Source organism: Fulmarus glacialis, unplaced genomic scaffold (assembly GCF_000690835.1).
Source record: "Fulmarus glacialis isolate BGI_N327 unplaced genomic scaffold, ASM69083v1 scaffold5016, whole genome shotgun sequence".
Classification (NCBI taxonomy): domain Eukaryota; kingdom Metazoa; phylum Chordata; class Aves; order Procellariiformes; family Procellariidae; genus Fulmarus; species Fulmarus glacialis.
The window spans coordinates 10611-27135 of NW_009216115.1; the positions used below are offsets into that span (position 1 = coordinate 10611).

Sequence of the window (16525 nt, forward strand, 5' to 3'; positions counted from 1 at the left end):
CTCCTCCATTCCAGCCTGCGTCTGTGCAGTGGCACTTGCTGTGCTTTGGCTAGAGCCCTTCCTGATGACCAGGAAATATTTTATCCAGTCCATATAAAAATGAACCTATGTGCTATAATGAAATGCTACTCCTAAAGCATTTTAAAGGAGCTGAGGATGAAATAATTAGCATGTAACATCTTGGAAAAAAAACTGCTTTGATACCTATGGGCCTGAAAGGTGGCTGATGCAAAGCTTCTTAAGAATGTTTTTTCCCAAGTCCCTTGAAATTAAGGAATGTGGAATTTGGCATTCCTATGAGGTAAGCCAATAGAAACTGTAATAATGAGTGGGATTGGTGGATGTACAGATAGTGAGGTATGGGGGAAGGCATCTACAGTGCTGCTATAGATGAAGTAATGCCTCACAATGGTGTAAGACTTCTTTGATGGGGCCCCTAGACTCTGGGCTTCTGGAAGAGCTCTTGGGAGGATTGTAAGGATGCGAAGTAGTTATGTGATAAGGAGGAGGAGCTTCTGTGGTTTAAATAACAATAAAACCAAGAAGAATAAAAAGAGTCCCATAATGATGTGGGCTGTTGAGCAGAGATTCATAAACTTTGTAGAAAAGAAGACGAGCTGGGAAGCAGCATTAAAATGATGAAATTCATTGATAAATGTAAAATGATGGTTGGTGGTAGGGGAAAGCATATTGTTACATATATCACAGAGTGGTTTCATAATTTGGTTTGGGAGGGACCTTTAAAGATCATCTAGTCCAACCCCCATATGATAGTATATGATGATACATGATTGTAAGACTCTCAGTTCACTGGAAAAACTGAGGAATAAGGTTTGGGGGGTTTGATAGATGGTTCTATGAAGAGGTCAGCTTAATGCTCACTAGCAGTTAAACAACTTGAACACTGAAAATGAACGGAACAAAAAGCCTGCTATCGGCTGTAAAACCTGTATGATACATGAACATCGTGAAGACTGAGTACAACTCCACATCTTTCCTTCCCGCAGAAACCCCAACAACCTACTTTCAAAAAGAATGCAGAAGTAGGAAACGTGTGGAGAAGAATGATGTGTTTAAAGTTATGAAGAGGCTTTCATGGGGCAAAGGACAAACTAAGCTAAGACTTTTTGGCCTGCAAAACAGGAAACTGGGGAGGAGGTGTGGGAGAGGTTAATGAAATAACAAAGGGAATGGAGATGGTAAATAAAGATCAGTTGTGTGTAATCTCTCACAATAACAGAATAAAGGAAATAAAAAAAAAAAACCTAGTAGAGGGGAAATAAAAAGCTTTTCATGCTACGTGCATCTCATTTGTGGAAATCTTTACACAGGATCTTGTAGATGCTGAAGTTTTAGATGAGTTCCACTGGAGACTGAGCAAATTCCTTTAGGGTTTTTAAATACATAGAAATCAGTGTTGATTTCTCAGTTGGAGGTTGGGAGATTGCTTGGAGGGAATATTCCTGTATTCTTGCCTTGCTTCTAGACTCTTCTTTGGCTTCTGCTTTTAGTATCCTTTCCCTGGTTGGGGCTAGATGGGCCTTTGGTTGTACACTAAATAAACTAATGGAAGAGTGGCCTTCTCGTTTCCCGTTCTCCTGGAGGAGCTCAGTTACTGGAACTCGCTGTTGGTGCAGGCTGACGTTAATGGCCTTTCAGCTCCCAAGATTAACAGTTTGATTTCTTCTTTCTTTTCTTTTTTTTTTTTTTTCCTCGTGCCTCTTGAATGCTTTCCAGTAAAGATACCGCTTCCCAGAATTTCAGATAAATAGGCTACTACTTAAGCTTGTTTTCTAATCACATGTTGCAGACCCTTCTTGTAGTAGCCCATGACTCAGTGTTAGAGGCTGAACGCTGCTGGTTTTTTAGACATTGTGAGCGGGCGAGCGGTGGCTCAATGTTGGTTTTCTGCTCCTGCATCTATACAGGTTCTGTCCTGTCAATGAGAAGCTACATGATAGCCTGCTATCCACGAGAGTGTTAAACGTCCAATGTTTTGCTCAGAAAGGCTGGAGCTCAAGTGATGCTTTTTTCCTTGTCTGTTGCAACAAAGGATTACATTATACCTCTGCATCGATATTTGGTTTTATGGTTGTTTTCCAATTTCAGAGACAAAACTAGAGTCATTCTGTTGTATCTGTACTACGTGAAGAACTTCCCAGGTTTATAATATTGTTGCTAGATACTTTGACTGCACCTGATCCCGATGCAGTTGTTCTTTGTCTAAGCCTCACAAACAGTCTCGTGCTCTTGACTGAACAGCTTCTGTATCAAAGCAAAACAAAGTTTTCTTCCAAGTGGAGTTCCCTCGATATGGTAAGACCTAGCTGGATCCTGAAAACCTCAGGCTGTGAGGGACTTCTGGCACTCTGCAGAGAAGCCACGTGCCGGCCCAGCTAGATGAATGGGGAAAGCTTATGCTCCTGGTTCCCAGGAAACTCGAATGCTGTCTCCAGACACTGACGACTGTAATTAATGGCTCCTTGGTTGACTTTTCTATGAAGTACGCTGTTCTCTTAAACTGGGGAAACCTGTCTCTCTCTAGTCTTTAAAGATGTAGTGAGCTTCTGAGATGCTTACAAAACCGTGATTGTACTGGATATTATTTCTATCCTTTCTGATTAAAAGTGTGGCTCAGCTGTTGTTAATGCTACTTTTGTTTCAAACAGGATTTCCCTACCGTTTCATCAAAAGATTTACTTATGGGTTTTCCAAAAAGTGGAAGGAATATGTTGAAGAGTTTCTTGAGGAAAGAAGAAGGTAATTTCTTTGGCAATTCTGTTTCGTTGCAATGTTCTTCTAAGAGATTTTGCTTTTTAAGAATGCTATACTAGAGGAGTATAAAAGATTGTAGCTGTGTGCATGAAGACCATGTTCCAGGCAAACACTGGTCACTGCTTTGGAAGGATACCCTTTTACCTTTCTTCTTTATACTGGTTTGGTTTTGTTGCATTGTTTACATAGCCTTAGAGTAAACACAAGCAAAGGGCTTCACTGAGGTAGTGGCTCGCACAGTGTCTGTGTGAGTACAGCTGCACTGTGCTGTGGGGCTTTCGCCGAGTTGAGGAGAAAACTTCGCGTTTACCTAAGTTAGTGTGTTGTTAAAGGGCAGCTTTTCCAGATGTTTCTCATTCCTTTTCTTAAACTCCAAATCATTAGGAAAGAACGAAAACAAAATACTGGTGAGGATGAAAATGACGTGACTGACTCAGTGGTGGGTACGGATGTGTTGAAAAATGCAGAAGACTCAGCAAGAGATGTAAAAAAACCTGAAACCAGAAACACCACCTATGAAGTATTACCGACGAATGATGAAAACGCTTGTGAGTATTTAATAATCCTTTTCTTTGGAAAAAAGTTGGGGTTGTTTTGAGAGCTGTTTTCCCCAGCAAAAGATACCTAACGTCTGTCTGTTTCGTATCTTGTTAAGGCTGTAGGGAAGAGGTAACAAACTAGTTGGGAGAAGTTTTTTGTTTGTGTTCAGTGAGACTGCAATGATCAAGAGCATTGACTTGTTTCCTTATTTCTGGTTTGCTGATGTACAACAGCTACAGCAAGTGTTCAGGGGCTGTCCTGAGGGTTAACCCTGGGAAGGAAGGAGGAGTCTGGTTTGGTGCGTAGTAGCGGAAGGCAGTGACTCCAGAGCTGTTTATTCTGACAGCAAACTTGACTTAATTTTTTTCCAGTTGCTATTTTGCATAACATACTGTCTTCTTAGTCCTTCCGGGACGCCTGTGGGATGTAGTACCTCTATCAAGGCTCCATCCGTGGGACTCCTCCCCTGCAGTGCCCACCCCCTTTTTGAGCTGGGTTAGTTTTAACTCATGTCAAGTCCTTGAGCAGGTTTATTTTATGGTATCTTAATGTTTTTGCCACAGTTGAGGCATAGAGAGTGATAACAATTGGGGATGGATGGAATGGATTGTGGAAAAACTCATTGCGTTGGCTTTGTTTCTAAAGGAAATGGTTGTAAAGCCATAACCTATTGATCCACCTGTTTTTTCTTTGCCTTGTAATGCAATTCTAGCTTTGTTACGGACACTAATAGCTTTTGGTTTTAACTTTGACTTTTTTAATATCCTGTCATAGGTTCCAGTAGGGCTTTGGCCAAACTTCATTGTACTATTTGTTAATACTGTAATCAGATTTTCTTGCCAACACTATAAAAGCTGTTTTATTTTTTTCTCTCATTACAGTCAGGATTTGTTCAGTGTGACAACTTTTCTTTATCAGTCTGCTTCGCTATATGACTTTTAAAGTATTTATAACCTTCTAAACAAAGTAAAAGTAAAAAGTTCACAACAGTAAATTGTATAATTTGTGAAGATTATAACTTCAATCATGTTAAGGTATGCTTATTTCTAACCTGAATACTTTTAAAAGAACAACATAACATTGTAGTATATTTTATATTTTCCATGTAGTCAGTGCAAATGAGCTGGTTTAAACGCAGTATTGCTCCTATGCTTGTGAAGTCTGCAAAGCTGAATTTTCAATACAATATGTGGGACAAAATTGCATTTCTTGTTTTCTCTTGTAGATACAACACCAAAGCGCAATTCCATGTTGAATGACTCAAGCAGAGTTTACACTCGTAGTGGCCGTCTTGTTAAACCACCATTAAGTTTCTGGTGTGGGCAACGTGAGTTTGTTGATCAGAAACTAAATGTTACTATAGAAGAAGGTGGAATAGATTATTTGAGCATGGTAAGAGTCTTTTGCATATTGTTACTTAAATGTGTCTTAAATATAATGAGTAAACTTGGCTAGGTATCTAACAGAAAGAGTCCGTCTCTTTTAAGTACCCGAAGAGGCAGGAAATCTTGAAAACATAAAAACATTTTAAAACAAACAAAAAAAGTCTTAATCTTTGTATTATCAGTTAATTGTTGTTGTCTGTAAAATGGGGATAATGGGGAATTAATTCTGGAAAAATAAGTGCTTTTTGGAAAGGTAAATATATCAAACAGAAAGTTGCACAGAGGTACTGGTTTGGGTCACAGAGGTTCCCAAGTAAGACATTTTCTGTACTGTTGTAATACTGAGTCCCTGCCGCGGTGTTTAATCCCACGAGGGATGTCAGCGCTGCAGGTAAGCTGGTGTGTTAATCTGTACTGTTCTCCGTGTTCCCCTTCCTCTGTAGGGTTTCACAGCCGTTATGACCAGATATTTCCTTATTTCGTGTATCCTGATCTGTCCAGGTCACCCTAGTTTTGATTGGGGTGTGCTGTTCTTACTTATGATGACACTTTAAGCAACTCTTGATAATATTCTGATAACGAGTGAAGGAAAACAGCATTCTCTGTGGTAGTTGTGAGCTTTTTTTGTTTATTAATCTCTAAGATTAGTCGGCCTTATGGAAGGGGGGTGTACTATCACTTGTCATCAGCTGCAGTAGTGAAGATGTATGCCCAATTTACCACCAACTCAAGCAGTTCTAGGTCTTAAGATTTTAATTCGTGTTTTAGAATATTTACATTTAAAGGGAGTGTGGCTAAGTTACTTTGGTTGCATGCATTTGTGTAAACACCTGTGTTCATCGAATAGTATTTAGTAGATACTGGTCAATATAGGTGATTTTTAAATCTACCCATCCTGTAAACATTTGGCTTTTTCAGAGCTGGCGTCGGTAGGCTTGATATGTAATCTCTTGCAGAAGTTTAGATTAAATTGTTTTATTTTGAAGATGTTTAGTAGTGAAAAATCCCAAAGAAAGACCAGTTCCATCTCTAAGAAGAATAAAAAAAAGGAAGTAATGAAGACAACAGAAGAAACACCAAAGAGCCAAAGTAAAGGTAAAAAAATTTTTTTTTTTTCTTTTTTTGAAGTTATTGACTAGAATCAGTGGGATTATGCGTTGGGTGCTGGAGCAGTATGGTGATGTCCTGTTAATGCAAAGAAATTATTTAAATCTTTTAATGGTCAATTCCTTCTTCTATGAAGAATTATCAGAGTAGCATTATTGCATAGTTTCCTAGTTCTACAGCTCCGAATATAAATTACGTTTGTAAATCACTTCTTTATTTACATAATGGGAACATGCAGATTTCTTTCTGGAAATTGAAATGAAAGGACTATGATTTTTTTTGAAGTTTCTGCTCCTGTACTTTGATCTTTCAAGATAGCTATTATATGTGACTGAAAGAGAAGCGGAGTTCACCAGTCCAGTGAACTGGTGGTCTGGCTTTACTTTTTAAGCTGGATGAATTAAAACAAATGAAATGCCTATGTAGGCAAAAAAAAGTATTAACAGTTTAAAAATCTTTATTTTTAATAAAATTTGGGAAATAATAGAACCCTGAAACAAATGTAAATATAAAGCAGAAGTTTCTCTTTTAAAGCAACTGTAATGTTTCCTGCAGAAAAGCTATTTGTAGCTCAAATAAAGCTTTTGGGATATTAGTGTTCACTCAACCTCAGTCATAGCAATTTAGCAACGTTTTTTGTTTGCTATTTTATTCTCTATCTGCTCAATACTTTCACGTTCCCTTTTGTAGCCTTGATAATCCTAATTCTTTTAGTCGCCTGGAGGTAGTCTGTCATGGGAGTGACCTGGGCAGGAACATGTACATGAGGACCCCTCCCCACTGCTGGCTGTACTCCCTCTGAGCAGAGGGACACTCAACGCTTACAGCTGGTTTCATGCTACAGAATCATAGAATCATTAAGGTTGGAAAAGACCTCTAAGATCATCAAGTCCAACTGTTAACCCAACACCACCATGCCCACTAAACCATGTCCCTAAGCGCCTCATCTACACGTCTTTTAAATACGTCCAGGGATGGTGACTCCACCACTTCCCTGGGCAGCCTGTTCCAAGGCTTGACAACCCTTTTGGTGAAGAAATTTTGCCTGATGTCCAGTCTAAACCTCCCCTGGCACAACTTGAGGCCATTTCCTCTCGTCCTATCGCTTGTTACTTGGGAGAAGAGACCGACCCCCACCTCGCTACAACCTCCTTTCAGGGAGTTGTAGAGCGCAATGAGGTCTCCCCTCAGCCTCCTCTTCTCCAGGCTAAACAGCCCCAGTTCCCTCAGCCGCTCCTCATCAGACTTGTGCTCCAGGCCCTTCACCAGCTTCGTTGCCCTTCTCTGGACACGCTCCAGCACCTCAATGTCCTTCTTGGAGTGAGGGGCCCAAAACTGAACACAGGATTCGAGGTTGTCTTTCCAAGAGTCATGTGTAAATGGATTTTCTCTGCTGCTTGACTGCCATGCACAGAAGTGGCCTGCCTGCTGGGACGTGCTGTTATGTCTATATCATGTTGCCTCTTGTTCCTGAAGAATTTAATCCTGAATATATAGGAGTGTATGTGTGAGGGCAGAAGGCCTTTACTTAATCCTTCCGACATACACGTATGGGAAAGGAGGCATAGCGATCTCGGGAAGCTTCGCTAGGTGCTGTTTTTACTCAGTCATGTTTGGTAAAGTTACGGACATCCCTTAACAGCAGAAATGAGTTTATAGTTATCTGTCAGGTACACCTCTGGAAATGGGTTGCAGATAACCTGTGCTACATGTCTCTTAAATGGGGAAGGAGCGGGCAGTACAGAGCGTGATAAAATGTTTCCTAGCATCACCTATTTCTCTCTTAAGTGACGTTTTGCTGTGTTTCGGAGGGAAGCAGTGTTTAATTTATTTCTGTATCCCAACATGACCATTCAACAGAATATCTCCTTGTCCTGAAGAACTCTAGTGTTCTGTTGATGTGGGGAGAGGCTTCTGCAGAGCGTGGGGAGCTGCACGCTGGAGGTGTGCTGCTTGGCTCTTCCTGCAGACTACAGTCTCTGTAACAGAAAGGAGTTCACAGATCTTAACGAGTGTGGGATGCACGGCATCCCGCAGCAGGCTAGTCTTTGCTTGTCTGAGAACACAGTAATGATTTACATTACAACGTGTGATATTATACTGACATCCTCTCTTTCAGGGAAAAACAATGAAAAAGGAGTAAGTTCCAAAAGAGAAACCAAGTCTGCTGGAAGCAAAGAGGCCAGGTGCTTTGTTTCAGATGATGATGAAAGTGATCGTGCAATCGATAGTACAAAAATTAAAACACAGCTTTCTGTTAAGCTGACTCCCTTAAATAATGATGTACTAAACAAACGTAACTCTAATAGCAGAATCCCAGAAACGACAAAGGAAAAGAGAGGAGCAGAATATGGAGAATTGACTACGTATCCGCAGGCTTACAAGTACTCTTTAAGGTCAGCCAAACAACTTCTTCAAGACAAGCATTTAACAGAAGAATCATCAAACAAAGATGAGGAAGGGGAATCCAGTGAAGATATCCCACTGTCTATCAAAAGGAAAAATAAACCTTTATTTAAAAAAGAGACTCAAAACTCTAAATCTTCTTCTAACTGTAAAAGTTCACAGGATGATGCAAACAAGGTGTCGTGTGAACTAAGGACAGTAAAACACTCTGCTGTCTCCCATAATGTGCAGCCGAGGCAAAGTGTGCCCGAATCCATCGATGGTTCTGATTTGCTTGAAGGAAAAACACCTTCTAGTGAGTCTAGTACTTCCCACCTGCCTGATAAGGCAATGAGGACAAGAAGCAGAATCAACCCTCCAAGGTATTTGCTTGAATCTGACACTGAGCCCGAAACCGATGAAGAGGAATTTCAAGTAAAACAAAAGAATTCAAAAGTAGCTGATAAAAAACCAAATTGTAAAGTTTCTGACACTGCCAAGTCTTCAGCAGCACAATCAAGAGAACCCGAGAGGGAAAAGGTGCAGAAATCTCTAGAACTTTTTCCAAGGGCAACTGATGGTTGGTCTGAAAAGGAATTACAGAAGCTGTACAGGCAAGTGGTTGCCCTGTGCTCAGAGGGCAAAGATTCCCTCGGACGTGGGGAGGCATAATGTACTCGAGGTTTGGATGGTCTGAATTTGGATTTTTCAGATTCAGTCCCTTTCACGTTATTTTAAAGGTTTCCTTTATGTTTCAATTCCGTCTTACAAAATAAATTTTGTTAACAAAATAAAAAATAGTGAAATAAAAGAGACAACTGAGTATTTTCTAAAATAACTGTAGATGCGTGAGCCTACAGCAGCCTCTAGCACTGTCATCAGTGTAAAGTGAGAGGAACACAGATATTAGGCAAAATTTTTTGAATCTTCTCTACCTGTTTTTCAAAAACACATAATTAATCTTATTAGAAGTGATAAACATTCCTATGAGTAAAACTGAAAAACAGGAGTAGGTAAACAATAGGGTAAAAATATTCGTATTTATGATTTAGACAGTAAGTCAGAGGTAGCATATTCTCTCCCCTGATGGAATAAAATGTTAAACGTGATGTGCTTATGTATTTAAGTTTTGCAAAGGGGAGATTAATTGCAAGAATGTTTAATTAATGCATTGTCCAATTACTTAAGCTACTGGGCAGTATTTAATACATACATGAAGTAATAAAACGACCATGTTTGGTTTTGTTTCTTTTAGATTAGAACCCTGAAAAGGCATGAGCTCACGTCTTGGGGGGTGGGGAGGACCTGCTGCAAATACAGAAGAAATTTATCTTGTAACGGAGCTGTTAGCTTAAATTGTTCAAATTTGCACGTTTTAAAGACCCCAGAGGCAAGATTCTCTACATCCAACGCACAGTGGCCTTTCTAGGAAGGGCACTTGGTCTCTGGGTATTTGCATGGCAGACTTGCGCAGATTCTTCCGCATGACGAAGGTTGTGGCTTTGCTCCCTTGGCAGGGCCGTTGCTTCATTTCCAAAGCACAGGAATGGCTTCTGGGTGGAGGTAGCCATGGCGGTGGGGTCTCGCTCTGCTGAAGAATGCCACCAGAAGTATGTAGAAGAACAACAGGCAAAAGGTTCCAAAACGCATGCCAAGAAGACCACCACTTCAGGAAAACCAGAACAGAAAGGTACCGATATCTTGGTTCTGGGTATATTGTCATCTTTAATTTTAAATTCAGTATTTATTATGTAATGGGAGGTACAGACATAAACACACATCAGAGTCTGATAGTGAAGAAGGTTATCTTCTACAGTATAAAGGTTTGTTGCAGAGCTTGGAGGATGTCATAAATGACTGAAGTAACAAGAAGAGAAAGGATATTTTTAGAGTTTCCTAGTTTTTGGCATGATGGGAAGACTTAAACTAGCTTTGCCACCTAAGCGAAAATAGCTATTTATATCTTAAGAGGCTCTTGGAGGCCTAGTAGATAACGAGCTACTTGTAGAGCTATCGATCCAAAAAGGATAATGGGGTGCTTGTGCACACTAAGGGCAGCGTGGAGTAAGAACAGGGAAGTTATCTTCTCTGGTGTCTGGCACTGACGTGCTTGTCACTGTTCTCTGTCCAGTTCTGAAGTCAGTAATTCATGTTTACGGAGAGCAAGTATGCCCTGAAGTGAAAGGCAGAAGGTGCTCAGTCCAGTTATTGAACACAGAGAAGGTCACAATGACTTAGCAAGTGCTTAGGTAAGGAAAGCTATTTGATAGCAACTCTTTTAGCTGACAAAGACATGCCATCACTCGGCCATTGGAAGCTGAAGCTTTAATTGTTACACAGCTGTGGGCAAGGATGACTCTGGTGATGTTTCTCAGCGGTTAAAGCTGTGCATCGGTCTCCATTTACTGAAAGCATTAAAATCATTTTTTCTGTCCAAATGAGGTGATCCAGGTTACTCACAGTTACTGGACTTCACGTGGGAATACTTGACTCCAGTTCTGTAGCCTCCGAAACGTAGAACAGGCTGGCTGATTTCAGTAGGTTTCCCTGCCCTTAAAGTCAGCGAACTGTGATTTTATGCAGACTTGGAAAAGCAGCAGACTAAGGGTTCAAGTGCAAGACAATGCACTTTATTTTTACTTGAATGTTTCTTTGAAATGCTTGTTGCAGTTACAGAATTTGTGTGAGAATCTGCTGGGCATGAGTTTTGTAATGAATTTTATTCAGCTTTGATAGTGGTGGTATTGTTCTCAAGCGCTTTGGAGCATATATAGAAACCATCTCATTTTGACTATTTTGGTATCAAAATTCCCTGCATTTCTGTGATTATGAAAGCTTTTTCTAATGTTGCTGTTCATTTCCCCACTGCTGATATCCTACAGAGAATTTCTTCCTGTTTCACGCTGTCATTTGACATTACCAGACTTCAGACTGCAGATTCTTCTGTTAAGAAGACACAGTTGTTTTGGTTAGTGAGCGTTCGTAAAGGGTCAGTCTGTCACAGTGGTTTTAAGGTTTTGTTTTTTGTTTTTTTTTTTTACTTTGAGGAAAGCAATGTTTGGCACCTCTCGAACTCACCTGGGCCTTTGAATGCTAAGACACTCTAAAATATAGCAAAGCTGACTATAGCAAAGCAAAGGACTGAATTCAGTCCTGCAAGATACTTAGGAAGGATCTTTCTTGGCAGCTGGGAGCTTTTCATTGGCTTTCTCTCAGAAGGCGAGTGCATCCTGTTAACAATGAATCCTAGCATAGGTACAAAAATGCTTTGTTGTTCTGAAAGTCTGTGAACTGCGGATTAATTTTCTTCTTTACTTGACTGTCTGTGTAAGCAGCTGTTTTAGTTTTTGTCTGAAGATGAGGATACTGAAAAGATGTTCTAAATTTGCCCAGAAAGTCATTTGTAACAGAAAGCAGAGGATAGGAATACATACGCCAGTGGAAGTGACAAAGTCCTTTCTTTCCTTCAAGTAGGTTTGTTTAATGGCTCATCGTTTAGGTGTGGTAATTGGATTAAGGTTTGCAAAGGATACAACTGTATATGCCAAAGTCTCAGATAAGCATTCCATAAACCTCGTGTTGAGGATGCTAAATTGGTCTCTGTGCAGCAGAGCCGTTGTTTGAGCACTTTATGCCTCTTGACATGGGTGATACATCTTACATCTTTTGTCTCTGAAATGCAGATGCATGGATAATTCTGTTAAAATAGCAGTAAAATAGCTGATGTGTGTAAGACACTTGCAATGGCTATGTAAGGCTCTAGAGTAAGCTTCTGATCAAGATGTGGTAGAGAAATTCTTTTTGAAAGCATAAATTATATAAGAACTCAAAGGATCGCAAAGAAGCATAAGGCATTTCCACAAAGGAGAGACTGAACTGTACCACTAGCATTGATGTAGTTAGTGAATTTTAAAACCATGCTACATAACTAATGTCTTAGAACAATTAATATTTTGATTCATGTAGATAAGAAAGAGCCGGTTATGATAACTGCCAAAGTGGGAACCTTCAAAAGAAAGGAGCAGATGAGAGATTTCCTGGACCATTTGCCAAAGGACAACCATGATGATATTTTCACTGCGACACCCTTTCAGAACAGAAGAGTAAAGGTAAATCTGGGAAAACAGCATATATATGCGTATGCTTTTCTGGTTGGTGTTTCAAGGGTGTGTTACAAGTCTGCTGGTTCAGTTCCATTGATAAAACCTTGTGAATTTGGGGGAAGAGGCTTATTTCCTGGATTTGTTATTGCAATACTTCGATTGCCAGCAGCGAGAACATGTGGAACGTGGCTTCTGCAGACAAGGGTTACTGCTGAATGGGGGTGTAAAACCAGTCTGTGGGAGGGGTGTCCTTTCTGCCTCTGTGTGGGAGGAACTTCTGACGCTGTGAAGCATTGGTTGTGCAGTGATAGTTCTGTCCTGGGGACGACCGCTGGATCCTTGTACTGTGGAACCAGGTACTTTCTAAAGTCATGCTGATACTTAACAGGATTTTTTTTCCTTCTCTCCTCTCAGCACATCTCACATTTAAAACCACTCACCTCTTGATATTGTCTGGGTGGGTTTCTCTTTGGGAGTTCTGTTACCCTCTCGCCCTGGCCCTTGCCTGTTTGGCCTAAGAGCTGTCCCGTTTCCCTGGTGAGGCTCACCTGCACTAACCACAGCAGGAGGGGTGCCCTCCCCTCCTGCTCCACGTGCAGCCCCCAAGCACACCAGCAGATGCAGCACCAGAGCTGGAGAGCGTTACCTATCTCCGCAATAAACCTCCACTTGGCTATGGTGAAGCGCGATTGTGCACTCTAGATGTTAGTTAAGACGCTGTTTTCATTTTCAAAGAAAAAGCCACTCATTTATCAAGAGAAGAATTTAGGTTTTTTTCCCTGTAGAGAATTTTTGAAGTATATTTCATGACGCATCTTTCTGCCTATTAACACTAGTGCCTCAGTTCCAGTCGGCACCTGTATGTCTCTTGGTACATTTGTTCTTTTGTGGGTTTTCTGTGTAGCAACAGTGCATTTCTTATTCTGGCACGCATCCAGAAGTCGAGTAATGCCATGGCTCATTGGAAAGTCAACATTTAAGCAGTGGTACCTTCATTGCTTTCTATAAACTGCAGTGTGCTATGGAGAAATCCCCAGGACTGAGCGGATTGGCTATGAAAGAATCGATGCATCCATGTCCAAGACACCCTGTGTTTGCAGAGGGGTTCTCCAGGAGACTCCTCTTTTCATAGAATACAATTTCAGCCAGTGATTCAAAAGGGTTCTTTTCTTTTTTTTTTCTTTTTTTTTTTTCAAATTCATTTTGCCTAGCTTGAGCTGTGCAAAAGAAACTAAGCTCCTTCTGTAGTGTATGGTGAGAGGTATATCTCCAGGGAGACATTCTGTATATTTAGGAGTCATGAGCAGATTCCCCTGCCATAAGCTATTCCAGCCCCTCCTTGAAACTATGCGGACTCTCCACAGCTGCAGTTTCTTGTGCTAAGTTTCAGAGCTGAATTATTTGCTGAAGAAGCGTAATCTTTTATTTGTTCTGAACCTGCACCTGCTGACTTTGTCCTCCTCTTCTCATGGGGAAGAGACGGTGAACAGCTGTCCTGGTACCTGTTCACTCCTGATGCCAGTTATAGCTCTTCCTGCCCAGGACCTGCTGTGCTTTTGATCATCTGTGGTGTTCTTCTCTGAACCTTTCCAGTTCTCCTCTTTTCAAATGGAAGGACCAGAAGTTCACTGAGTAATCCTGAAATCCTCCTCCTGAGCTTGTAATTTTAATCTGAAATTATTTTTTGAATGTGTAGTAGCGGCCAAAAAAGGCCAGCAAAATGTTGGGTGTCAACAGGAGGAGTATTAAGAGCAAGATGGAGGCATCATTTGGCTGCCTGCATGTCGAGTCCTTGTGTACCTGCGTTCTGTGTACTGTGCACTTTGCTGGCTTCTGTGTCTCAAGAGGGACATAGTGGAAACGCAACTGAAGTGAGCCAGGGAATGGAGCAGCTGCCTATTGAGGAGAGAATAGGAAGTCTGGGACTCCTCCCTTTGGGGAAGAGGGACACAGCCAAGGTTCACAGAGTCGTGAAGAGGCTGTGTCCTGTTGCCACCCTGAGACAGACCCGTGAGAAGCCTTTTCATCAGACTTCTGTTAGAAAGGGCAGGTCACTGATGATTGCTCCCATGTGGCTTTGTAGTTGCCAACGTTCCGGGCAAGCCAGGATGATGATGACGATGACGACTTTGCACTTACGGACAACCCGATCACGCCTTCCTCAGCTGTCTTCCCTATGGTGAAAACCCCTCAGTGTGAGCATATCAGCCCTGGTATGCTGGTACCCATCAACAGGTAGGAACTCGTACCACTGTCCCTCTGCTAACCTTTTCCTTTCTCATTTTCCCCAAGATTTTTTTTTTTGTCTTCTGAGAAAGATCACTCTTGGAACCGGGATACCAGTTCACTTCCAGACTTAGAGCAAGCAATAGTAAATCCTGCAGTCCTTGAGGGATTTGTTTAGAGAAAGCTCCTTCCTTTGACAGTGCATGCAGTTTGAGCCACTCAACTAAGTGTGGGCAACGCAAACAATGCCAATCGCATGGCCTTTTATTCTTGGAGAAGGTAGTGATTTGGGCTTCAGCCTCAGCAGAGGTTTCTCTCCTCGTTTTGAGTCTTAAACCTGTTAAACCAATTGCTTCAGGCTTTACTGAAACTGGAATAATCTTGAAACTTGCAGAGTAACTGGCATTTTATCTAATGGACAAGAAATTAACATCATCTGGGGAGATGATAAAGCTTTGTCTGATACTTGTGTTAGGAGTTCTAGCACGTGATCTAATTAAGCACTTCTGCGTTATACTCCCAGAGCTGCTGTTATATTTAATTGACCAACAACTGTTTTTAATGGCCATGCTAATTTTTTTTCTGAATTAGAGCTGTATGCATAATGCCTTTAACTGTATCCAGCGGATTCTGTAGGCGGCACACTAACGTGCTTGATTACATCCACAGGAAGGATTACGACAGGCACGTGTTCAGAATGCAGAAGAACACGCGGGGCAGCAGAGGCACCTGGGACAATGTCAAGAAGAAGTCGGTAATGCTGGTTTCCTTGAATGTTGCCTAGTTCCACCTTAACGATGCAAAGCTTTGCTAAGCAGCAGAATCCTGGGATCACAGACTAGTTGTGTATATTCAAGATGGAAAACAGGATCCCTCCCCTACTTCCTCCCAAACTTCTGGGTTTTGTATCTACTTCTCTTGGGGAAAAGTTCTGTTTGTTAGAAAAGAGCTATTTATTGTCAGGATTAAATATGTTGCTTTTTTTCAGGATTTGTAACTGCTTTTGAGTTCTGTGATCTTTAGGTACATTAAGTTCCTGTTACATTTTTCTGTACAATGGGAAAGGAAACAATAATTCTCACCTTGTATCAGATAGTTCCTGAATTTATATATTTATTCCTTCAGTATCCTAGGTTTTGTAATTCCTCTGGCTTTCCCATGAAGAGCTGAGACCCAGAAGCAGAAAAATGGCTTGTTTCTCTAGTTTAGTGAAAGCGTTTGTGGTAGTTGAACAGTTTAAATTTTTAGTTAAATTTTTAGTTGCGATAGGGCAACTTAATTCCAGTGTAAATCCAAGTCTGTGCCAGTCCCCCCCAGCTGTTCTGACGTTCCTGTGCTGCTGAAGCAGCTGTTTGAGCAGAGCCTTTTTGTCCGTTCTATCAGGCTGGAGGTGTGCTTGGTACGCCAGCTTCACGCAGAACCAAGTTCAGTTTCGATAAAAGTAAGTACTCTTTGTTTCTCCGTTTTCACTTCAGGCTCCTTCACTTACTTTCACATTGCCACTGCCTTGTTGGGTGTCCGCAATCTCTGCGTTTAGTAATTTTTCCGCAGTCTGTTTCTCATAAGAGTCTTTGCTTTTTGGACCTTCTGTAACTGCTTTTTAGGCTTGGGCGCACACACTAATGATCCCCCCCTGTTTTTCTTATTGCAGAAGTGAAACAGACCTCTGTTGTAGGGAAGCTCTTTGTGGCTGAGGCAGCAGATTCATCAGATGAAGAACAGGACGATTCCTATTCTTCTGTTTAATGAACTTCGTGGATTTAATTAGTTCAACACTTATGCTCCTCTCGTATGAAGCAAAGGGGTTTGGCCACTCCTCTGACATGCTATTCCTGTGATGTTGAATTCAGTTTCAAAACCTTGACCTGCAGCCTTTTTACGTCTTTTAACACCATTCTCATCTTGCCACCTATCCACCGACATTTGTCATTTTCCATGTGTGCAAAATGGCACTTTCTTGCCCTCCTTTCCGTTGCCCTGTTTCTCCTGGGGGAGGGAGAAATG

At 41.2% G+C, this 16525-nt stretch overlaps 1 protein-coding gene across 1 annotated transcript in view; it reads left to right on the forward strand.

The window, feature by feature from the left end:
• MIS18BP1 (MIS18 binding protein 1) overlaps positions 1-16267 on the forward strand; it is a 26803-nt gene extending 10536 nt beyond the window's left edge. Inside the window, exons 7-17 of the mRNA XM_009579169.1 lie at positions 2670-2760; positions 3160-3323; positions 4541-4707; positions 5687-5795; positions 7927-8806; positions 9710-9882; positions 12159-12301; positions 14379-14530; positions 15191-15275; positions 15905-15962; positions 16173-16267. Coding sequence (XP_009577464.1) covers positions 2670-2760; positions 3160-3323; positions 4541-4707; positions 5687-5795; positions 7927-8806; positions 9710-9882; positions 12159-12301; positions 14379-14530; positions 15191-15275; positions 15905-15962; positions 16173-16267 — 2117 coding nt within the window. The remainder of the gene's footprint in view (positions 1-2669; positions 2761-3159; positions 3324-4540; positions 4708-5686; positions 5796-7926; positions 8807-9709; positions 9883-12158; positions 12302-14378; positions 14531-15190; positions 15276-15904; positions 15963-16172) is intronic.
• Positions 16268-16525: the final 258 nt, after the last annotated feature.